Source organism: Lissotriton vulgaris, chromosome 5 (assembly GCF_964263255.1).
Source record: "Lissotriton vulgaris chromosome 5, aLisVul1.2, whole genome shotgun sequence".
NCBI classification, from domain to species: Eukaryota; Metazoa; Chordata; class Amphibia; order Caudata; family Salamandridae; genus Lissotriton; species Lissotriton vulgaris.
The window spans coordinates 1,491,391,118-1,491,401,460 of record NC_141693.1 but is presented as its reverse complement, the minus strand read 5'-3'; the positions used below and the strand labels follow the sequence as shown (position 1 = coordinate 1,491,401,460).

General features: G+C 45.9%; 1 protein-coding gene across 7 annotated transcripts in view; it reads right to left on the bottom strand.

Moving 5' to 3' along the window:
• Positions 1-349: 349 nt before the first annotated feature.
• Positions 350-10,343, bottom strand: part of LOC147712816 (zinc finger CCCH domain-containing protein 11A-like) — a 507,151-nt gene continuing 497,157 nt past the window's right edge. For all 7 annotated transcript variants that reach the window (XM_086923487.1, XM_086923489.1, XM_086923491.1 and 4 more), the window contains one exon: positions 350-2,428. In XM_086923487.1, the coding sequence (XP_086779613.1) occupies positions 2,167-2,428 (262 nt within the window). In that variant the 3' untranslated portion in view covers positions 350-2,166. The remainder of the gene's footprint in view (positions 2,429-10,343) is intronic.

The following is a 10,343-nucleotide window of genomic DNA, read 5'->3' as shown; positions in this document are numbered from 1 at the left end:
TTGTACTAAATTCCAAGCCTATGATAAATCTTACACCTACTTTTTAAATGATTTAAAGTGTTCTCCATTCATTTTTGCAAAGTAATGGAGCAAATGTTGTGCAAATTAGCTAATTAAATAGTTGTTTAATCATATATATCCCATAGCACTGTTATATAGATATAAATATGTTTTTACACATGTAATACATGGAAACAATAAATGTGCGTTATATAGGTACTCATTATATAGTAACTATCTAGAAAGAAAATACATATCACATCCTTCTCTGATCACAACAATAGTTCACAGAGCATTCCTCCCACTGTTCACCTACACATTTACCATAATATGGAAATCCAAGCCAATGTTTTCATGAATGGGTTTATTTGAAATGCAGCACTAGCTGTCAGCATCAGTGATGGCTCCCATATACAATGACTGAACAAGGTTTTAAATACAAAGAAAGCGTTGCGTAAAATAAAAGTATTTACAAAAAGTGACAGTGGATAGACAGTGGCAGTGACAAGAAAACAGAGTAAACGCGAGGTGAAATAGTCGTATTGCCTTGGCAGCAAACACTGGTCCTCCAACCAAATGCTAAACAGGAAGGAGATTAGGGGAACACAATCATAAGCTTGGGCATCGCGCTATAAGAAATAATCACTATAACTAGACAGGTTTAATGGGTGGGAGAGTCAATCAACAGATTGTCTTGCCTTTCTCATTTGTGGTTTTTAACCCGATTGTCTGGACAATAGGGCAGCTTTGGACAGGCAGCAAGTCACTAGTGGGATATGTTTACGGAAGATCAACACTTACTTAAAATATAACTTTGTTAATCTAAAAATAAAAGAAAGTATGACTTTTTTTTTAAAACGAGAAAGACCATGCCATGTACAATGTAATGGATTTAGCTTTGTAAACCCAACTCTGCTTTATGCTTATTCAGCAAAGAGGCTGCAACAAGTCGAGACTAGTAAACCAGCAGAGCCCGACGTGCAGAGATGGACATGGTCCCCAGAACATGTGTTCTGGCATGCATTTCTGGTAGAGCCGTATGTGGGACGTAAGAGGGCAACAGTAATCCAGCCATCTCTCCAGCATGCACATAAGACTCCAACAGGCAAAAACAAAAAACAGACACAGCCTGATCAATTAAAATGGAAGCTAAATATAAAAAAGCTCCACAGTAAAGATATCTCAGAGCAAAGACAATTCAAGATGAATTAGGGTGACTGCTTGCTTGCTAACAAATATCAACTAGACTGGAAATAAACAATCCATGCGGATCTGAATGTCACCCACAGGCCATTGTAACCAAAAAATATGGGAGAGGTGCTTCATTTTAGGAGGATCCCAGAAGAGAGGTCACTCTGAGCAGCTCATCGGTCAATGGTCAACTCAGATGGATCCAATATGATGTGAATGCAAATTTCTAACAAATAACAGTGGTATAGAATGAGTCTACAGGGGGTTGTTTTAGGACGGTGAAAGAGGTGAGGGGACCTTACAGCACTGCTCGCTGCCAAATGACAAAGAATGATTAAAAAAATATTTCAGTTTCAGTTCGTGTTCTAGCAGAAAAAAAGATTTGGTCCGAGGATGTGCACTGGTCACACTACTTGCTTCTGAGATCAAGTGAACCGTTACAATTTAAAAAAAAGTTCCTCCTAAAAATAAAACCAACAATTACAAACCAAGTAGTGTTTGCAAGTGAACTCAGTAACTCCACTTTAAAAACAAATCATAGTGTTCAACAGACACGGAATAAGAATTTCTGAAATCTCAAACTTTGAAAGAATCAATTCATCAAGAGCAAAATAAGATGCGCCTTCAGTCTGATCGCTCTGTTTCGGATTTCATTTTGTAATGCATTTACGGTCTTGAAAGGACAAGAACAGAGCTTATTTTTTTGCGTGGAGGCCATCAATGTAGGTTTTGCTTTGTCATTTTTTAGGCTCCCTAAGCGCATATTATGCTTTCTGTGACTCTGCTGTCTGTCTTGTAGCTACAACACACTGGCCCAACCAAATTGAAAGCTCTCAAATTGAAGCTGGCAGGGCAGGCCCGGATCCAGTTCGTGTGTGCTTAAGACTTCTTCCGGAAGCTGCTGCTATTTGCAGTTTGTGCCTAAATGACACAGCCGTTTAGCTTTTTGTTAAAGTTTGAACTAGTGGCTGGTATTCAGCTGTCGATCATTTCTGACAGTTCAAGCAGGAGGTCATCCTCGTCTTTGCCTGCGTCCAAGTCGATCTCAGCTTCCTCTTCCAGACGGCCTCCAGACAACTCCCACATCAGCTTCTCAAAGTCATCCTCTGCTGGTAGCGGGGTTTTGGGGGCAGAAGTGCTAGACCGGCGTGTCTTGACTGACGCTGGAGAGGATGCTTGGATTGGCATCTCCGTGGTCGGCGTGGGCACAGCTTGCATCGCTTCTAGAGATGCCACACTGTAGGGAGAACACAGGCTGAATATTATTATTGATTTTACATTACAAAGTTGTAAAATACAAAGACATACCGTACTTGTGTGCACGCTGGCACCCAAGAATATTTTGAGGACATGCTGCCCCTCCCAAGTTTCAAGTGGTGGTACTAGGTTTCCTTGGAGCTGGGTACATCTTCCCTACTCTCCCTGTACTAGTTGTAAAAGCTTTGGACCCAGGACCAAATACAACACCAGCACCAGCACCAGGCAACGCTAAAAATCATCTTGTGTATTTATAGACTGCGCTGTAGCAGTTGCAATAATGGACAACAGAGCCGCCAGATGGCAAAGTAAGCAAATTACATTTTTATATATCTTCTGCGCTAGAGCATATCATTCTAGATCACTCTCCCAAAAAAGAAAAAAAGCACCATTTCCTGTCCCACTCACTGGTTCAGGTATCTTGGATCCATTAAGGACTGTCACGCGGTTGTTGAATATTTTTTTGTACTGTACTCCAGTCATCAAAACATGAATCCCCAATGACCTTCTGGTATATTGATATAATGTTAGGAGAGAGGCTTGAAGAGTGGGCATCAATTGATATGCATACTGGTTAGAACTACCATCTAGCATCAGCAACTTAGGAGACATCGAAGAAAAAAGTTACTTACCTGTAACTGTATTCTCCAGTACTGGTATCATTCATAGATCCACTGGCCTGAATGAACCCATTCTACGAGCTGGGATTCCCTAAGCAGTCACATAATTTCAAGTATCCAAGCTTTTCCCAAACAAGAGATGGCACAATGAACAAGGGTCTACCACACCTCAAATTTCATATAACAAGCAAATGTACGCCAACGGTGTGCGTGAGTTGGGGAGGACGGTGGGTCGCATGTGAATCTATGAAAGATACCAACCCATGCAAACTAAAGGTAACTTTTTTCTTCATCATTGGGTCTTTCATAGATGTGAATTAATGAAGCAGAGTAGAAAGCAATAGATGCATAATACTCACTTTAAAGGAGATGGCTGGTAACAAAGACAAGCATTGGAAATGCAATAGGGCTCGCATTAGGAAAGTTTGAGCTATTGGTCTTATAAATGACATTTTTTTTATTTATGTGTTATTTTTTAAAATAGCTAAATTAATAGCTTTGTCATTTACAATGCCAATAGTTATAACTTTCGCAAATGTGACACCTATAGCATTTGTAATGCAACATGTTTTGTATTTACGTGACTTAGATGTATTGATATTACAAATAACCATGGCTTTTAATTTTTTAAAATAATTAATACTTAAATCATTTATTTAATTTGTAATGGCAATAGCTTAAACTTTTGTAAATAACTTTTGTGAAGATTATGTTCAGTGTTTTTTATTGTGAAGAAAATCCAAGAACAGAAGTGAAATATTAACATCTTTTTGTGATTTGTAATAAAGCGTGAAAACTTGAAACAGCTTGAAACATTGAAAGAACATATTTGAACCAGTGATGCTGTGGTTGCGCTGAGTGATGCTGTGGTGTTGCTGGGTGGTGCTGTGGTGGTGCTGAGTGGTGCTGTGGTGGTGCTGAGTGGTGCTGCTGAGTGATGCTGTGGTGATGCTGTGGTGGTGCTGTGGTGGTGCTGTGGTGGTGCTGAGTGATGCTGTGGTGGTGCTGAGTGATGCTGTGGTGGTGCTGTGGTGGCGCTGAGTGATGCTGTGGTTGCGCTGAGTGATGCTGTGGTTGCGCTGAGTGATGCTGTGGTTGCGCTGAGTGATGCTGTGGTTGCGCTGAGTGATGCTGTGGTTGCGCTGAGTGATGCTGTGGTTGCGCTGAGTGATGCTGTGGTTGCGCTGAGTGATGCTGTGGTTGCGCTGAGTGGTGCTGTAGTGGTGCTGAGTGGTGCTGTGGTGGTGCTGAGTGGTGCTGTGGTGGTGCTGAGTGGTGCTGTGGTGGTGCTGAGTGATACTAGGGTGGTGCTGAGTGATACTGGGGTGGTGCTGAGTGATACTGGGGTGGTGCGGAGTGGTGCTGTGGTGGAGAGGTGGAAGAGAGCAGCATAACAGCACATCAGAACAGAACAGGGAGTTAAAGAAGGAGGCGGGGTGGAAGAGCAGCAGATCAGCACAGGAGAAGAGAAGATAACGGAGTTAGAGAAGGAGGCAGGGTGGAGGAGAGCAGCAGCTCAGCACGGGAGAAGAGAAGAGAACAGGGAGTTAGAGAATGAGGTGGGTGGAATAGAGGGAGGGCGATAGATAGAGGGAGGGAGGGTGATAGAGGGACGGAGGGCATTAGATAGAGGGAGGGCGATAGATAGAGGGAGGGCAATAGATAGATAGAGTGAGTGAGGGCGGTAGAGTGAGTGAGGGCGGTAGAGTGAGTGAGGGCGGTAGAGTGAGTGAGGGCGGTAGAGTGAGTGAGGGCGGTAGAGTGAGGGCGGTAGAGTGAGGGCGGTAGAGTGAGGGCGGTAGAGTGAGGGCGGTAGAGTGAGGGCAGTAGAGTGAAGGCAGTAGAGTGAGGGCGTGTGGGTGGTAGAGTGAGGGTAGTAGAGGCGGTAGAGTGAGGGCGGTAGAGTGAGGGCGGTAGAGTGGTAGTGTGAGGGTGGTAGAGTGAGGGCGTGATGGCAGTAGAGTGGTATATTGAGGGTGGTAGAGTGAGGGTGTGAGGGCGGTAGAGTGAGGGCCTGAGGTCAGTAGAGTGGTATATTGAGGGCGGTAGAGTGAGGGTGTGAGGGCGGTAGAGTGAGGGTGGTATAGTGGTAGAGTGAGGACGGTAGAGTGAGGGCATGAGGGCGGGAGAGCGGTAGAGTGAGGGCGGTAGAGTGGTAGAGTGAGGGCGGTAGAGTGGTAGAGTGAGGCTGTAGAGTGGTAGAGTGACGCTGGTAGAGTGGTAGAGTGAGGGCGGTAGAGTGGTAGAGTGCGGGCGGTAGAGTGGTAGAGTGACGCAGGTAGAGTGGTAGAGTGAGGTCGGTAGAGTGAAAGCGTGAGGGCGGTAGAGTGGTAGAGTGAAGGTGGTAGAGTGAGGGCAGTAGAGTGAGGGCGGTAGAGTGATAGTGTGAGGGCGGTAGAGTGAGGGCGGTAGAGTGGTAGAGTGAGGGCGGTAGAGTGAGGCTGTAGAGTGGTAGAGTGACGCTGGTAGAGTGGTAGAGTGAGGGCGGTAGAGTGGTAGAGTGCGGGCGGTAGAGTGGTAGAGTGACGCAGGTAGAGTGGTAGAGTGAGGGCGGTAGAGTGAAAGCGTGAGGGCGGTAGAGTGGTAGAGTGAAGGTGGTAGAGTGAGGGCAGTAGAGTGAGGGCGGTAGAGTGATAGTGTGAGGGCGGTAGAGTGAGAGCAGTAGAGTGGTAGAGTGAGGGCGGTAGACTGAGGGTGGTAGAGTGGTAGTGTGAGGGCGGTAGAGTGAGGGCCTGAGGGCAGTAGAGTGGTATATTGAGGGTGGTAGAGTGAGGGTGTGAGGGCGGTAGAGTGAGGACGGTAGAGTGAGGGCATGAGGGCGGTAGAGTGGTAGAGTGAGGGCGGTAGAGTGGTAGAGTGAGGGCGGCAGAGTGGTAGAGTGAGGGCGGCAGAGTGGTAGAGTGAGGGCGGCAGAGTGAGGGCAGTAGAGTGAATTCGGTAGAGTGGTAAAGTGAGGGCGGTAGGGTGAGGGCGGTAGAGTGGTAGGGTGAGGGCGGTAGAGCGGTAGAGTGAGGGTGGTAGAGTGAGGGCTGTAGAGTGAGGGTGGTAGAGTGGTAGTGTGAGGGCGGTAGAGTTAGGGCCTGAGGGCAGCAGAGGAGTATATTGAGGGTGGTAGAGTGAGGGTGTGAGGGTAGTAGAGTGAGGGCATTAGAGTGGTAGAATGAGGGCGGTAGAGTGAGGGTGGTAGTGTGTGGGCATGAGGGCAGTAGAGTGGTAGAGTGAGGGTGGTAGAGTGGTAGAGTGAGGGCGGTAGAGTGAGGGCAGTAGAGTGGTAGTGTGAGGGCGGTAGAGTGAGGCCCTGAGGGCAGTAGAGTGGTATATTGAGGGCGGTAGAGTTAGGGTGTGAGGGCGGTAGAGTGAGGACGGTAGAGTGAGGGCATGAGGGCAGTAGAGTGGTAGAGTGAGGGCGGTAGAGTGATGGAAGTTATACAGCACTGAAAAATAACATGCACTATATATAGATATTATACATATACATACATATATATATTTATTTACAAATACAATCATTTATATTCATAACTGAATCTAGCTCATCTTATGTACAGTATAATGTTAATATTGTACAGCATTTCTTCTCTAAATGTCTTATTTTCTCAAATAACCAGCTGGCTGTGTGTCACCCTATAATCATGCTATAAAGGAAGTGGCAAACTAAAGTCAGTCTGAAGTGTAGTCCAAACAAACCTTAGCAAAGTCAGAAGGTGCGACAGGCTTTTGGCTCTTCCAGTGTATGTTTTTATGGTTTTAGCAAAACTTTACTGCTGGGTAAGCTTCCTGTCCGTCATGAATCTAAAACATTAAACAATGGTCAAAAGCAAAGTATTTTTGGAGCTTGGCACACAAGGGAGCTACTTTCTATGCAGATGTGCTGATTACGAAAAGGTGAAATGAAGTTGTTCACAATGAAGTTAGCCAGTAACATAAGTGGGCAGACCGAAGCCCCATGCTTTATACAGTATAATGTATAGGGTAGGAGGTATGAGACAATAACGAACCAATTGAAGAGTGCATGCTGAAATGCGTATAAGTAGGCACATTAAAATATCAGTGCAATCAAAAGATTTTGACTTACGCCAGACCTAAAAACTACCCATCACACGCTGCCATTCCACTGCATTGCACAATTTCTGTACTCACAGTTTGTATTAACACAGATCACCTTTGGCCTTCTTCTGACATTTACGCCAGCTTATGCATTTCTGCTATGACGTCACCCTCACTTGCATGTATTGCATGATGTTCCTACACAAACAGCACCAGCAATAGAGCCCGTGAACTCTCACTTTGACATCGAGGAAAACAACTGATCTTTCCCTGCAAAATTGTCCTGGTTTATCGATCAGTCACCTAATAAAACAACAGCAGCTCTCATCCAGCAAATGAGCAAGTCTCCCACCCATAAAGATCTCCAGTCCTGTCATTAAAAGTCACTCCCGCATTGAGCCCGGCAGTGTTCGGTGCAAATAGTCTCCCAGTGGACCCTGCACTTCTCCTCTCCCCATTATGGACCAGCTCAGTATTAATCTTGATGACTCCCGAAGCTCGTCAACACGACAAAAAGAGGGGTCAAGGGACACTTGGGATGTTTTGCTACACTCGTTCCAAGCAGAAGACAATGCACAAACATACCGGTGTAACAAACTTGATCCACGAGTGGACCTTGTTAACATCATAGCAATCTATGTCACGGCTCAAAATCAACTCCAAACGAGGTGCCCTAAACTTGGTCACAATCTGAAACAGTCCAACTCGCCTCCGTTTGCACATGTGGCCCGGTGATAGACAAACTTGTGTGCCTCCCTGCCACCTTAGCATCAGTGCTGACAGAAATAAAGCTCCAATTAAATCAATACTTTCAGCAACACATGAATCAATTGCTCAAAACGCTATGGACAGAGCTTCTAAGTCTAACAGAAGCAACAAACCGATGCATCAAATAACGCTTGCCACCAGAGCAACGCACATGTTCAGTCTCCTCTCAGGATGGGCACACATAGCGCTGGGCCAGTTACCTCTCATCTCACTGGAAAAATGCTACCATAAAGAAACAGCGCAAAAGGCTCTGAAAAGCTCAGAATCAACAGCTCATTGAATGAGTTTCAACTACACAGTATGAGCAAATATTCTAAATATACCAGCCACTAAGTTTACAGCCAACAAACCGTAAGAGGAGGGAGCCCCTTCTGGCATTGAAGGAACCCCATCTAGTGGAAAAAAACGTTAATGCAGATACCGGCAACATGGAGACCCCTAAAACACCTCTGGCACTTACAAAATCATCCACTATACAAAACACTCAACTAGCAAAGTAGGCATCTCAGGAGGCCTCGATCAACCCTGCTAGATTTAAAACCCGGCTACAGGCAAGGGATCACGCCCCTTGGCACATGTAGATAAACATCTAGGCATCCAATCTGCACAAGTAGCCCTACGGTTTTCCCAAATCGAAGACATTTGTGCCAAATAAACAAAAGCGAATGTCAGCAGACCAATTTGTTGCCATTGAACATCCCCTCTGCTCCAAAGGGGTCGATAGAGCTGATCAACACCACACGAACTGATCCTTCGATGACTGTAATTATTACAAGGGAGGAAGGGTGAAGAGACGGGGAGCAGCAGGCCGTGTAGTGAATAATATGGGGAGGGGAAATGCCGGCCTGAGGCAGAGCACACGCTGATAAGCTTGTGGGAGGGGGGCTGGGCTGCCTTTGATGTGGTAATGCGAGGCAGGCAGGCGGCTGGTGGCATTGTGCACGTGCTTTTTAGGGCTTGCGCTTGCGCAATGACCTAAAAAGCACATGCACTCAAAGGAATCGCCAGTAGTTAAATTCTAGATAAGCCATAATAGAGCTTCGCCAGCTGTGCACATGCGCACAGCAGGCGAGCCCTAAAAAACGAATATGCTACTTACCAGTATGCATCTGTTCTTGGCATGTAGGGCTGCTGACATTCATATCTGTGCATAGATCGCCGCCTAGTGTTGGGTCCGGATGATCGCACATTGTTGTCCTGGAAGAGTCTTCGAAGTTCACGAGATAGGTGGCTCCTCCCCTGGACTACAGTGCGCATGGGCATCAACTCCATCCTCAGATTGTTTTTAGCCATTGTGGCCAAGATGGAGTTAAACTAAGTGAATGATGACCATGCTAGAAGTATGTGTGAATGCTGCAGCCGCTACAGGCGCCGGGGAGGAGGGCGGGCGATATGAATGTCAGCAGCCCTACATGCCAAGAACAGATGCATACTGGTAAGTAGCCTATTCGGTTCGAGGCATGTGGGCTGCTGAATTCATATCTGTGCATAGAATACATAGCAGTCCCTCCATTACCGGCGGCCGCCCGTGCCAGCTGCAGCAGTTTGGAAAAGTTTTTTTAGAACAGCCTGCCCTACAGCTGCCTGCTGTTTGGAATGCACATCTACACAGTAATGTTTTGTAAATGTGTGTTTGGTAGACCATGTGGCTGCTCTACATATGTCTTCCAAAGGAATATTTCCAAGGAAAGCCATGGAGGCCCCCAACTTTCGGGTGGAGTGGGCCCTTTGTGGAATGGTGAGAGTGCGCTTGGCTTTCTGATAGCAGATCTGAATACATTTAACAATCCACCTGGCTATACCAGCCTTGGAAATGGGGTTACCTTTGTGTTGTGGCGCAAAGGCAACAAACAGTCGTTTAGTCTTCCTAAAAATTTTGGTCCTATCAATGTAGTACATTAGGGCCCTTTTGACGTCAAGTGTGTGGAGCAATCTCTCCGCAAGTGACTCTGGAAGAACACCGGTAGTTCTATAGTTTGGTTGATATGGAACTGAGACACTACCTTAGGAAGGAATTTAGGGTTAGTGCGAAGCACCACCCTGTTAGAATGAATTTGAATAAATGGCTCCTGGATAGTCAGTGCCTGGAGTTCACTAACTCGTCGTAGCGACGTAATCGCTATAAGGAAAGCCACTTTCCATGTCAAGAATTGAATCTCGCAGGAATGCAGTGGTTCAAAAGGGGGACCCATCAGCCTGGTGAGGACCACATTGAGGTTCCACTCTGGAGCTGGTGGCGTCCACGGAGGAATGACACGTTTGAGTCCTTCCAGAAAGGCCTTAATGGCAGGCACCCTGAAAAGGGAGAGGTGCTGTCTGTTTTGGAGATAAGCAGCCATTGCGGATAAATGTATATGAATGGAAGAAGCATAGGCCAGATTACATTTGTACAGATGTAAGAGATAACAAATGATGTTTTGAATAGATGTATCCAGCGGGTTAATGTTGTGGTCTGCACAA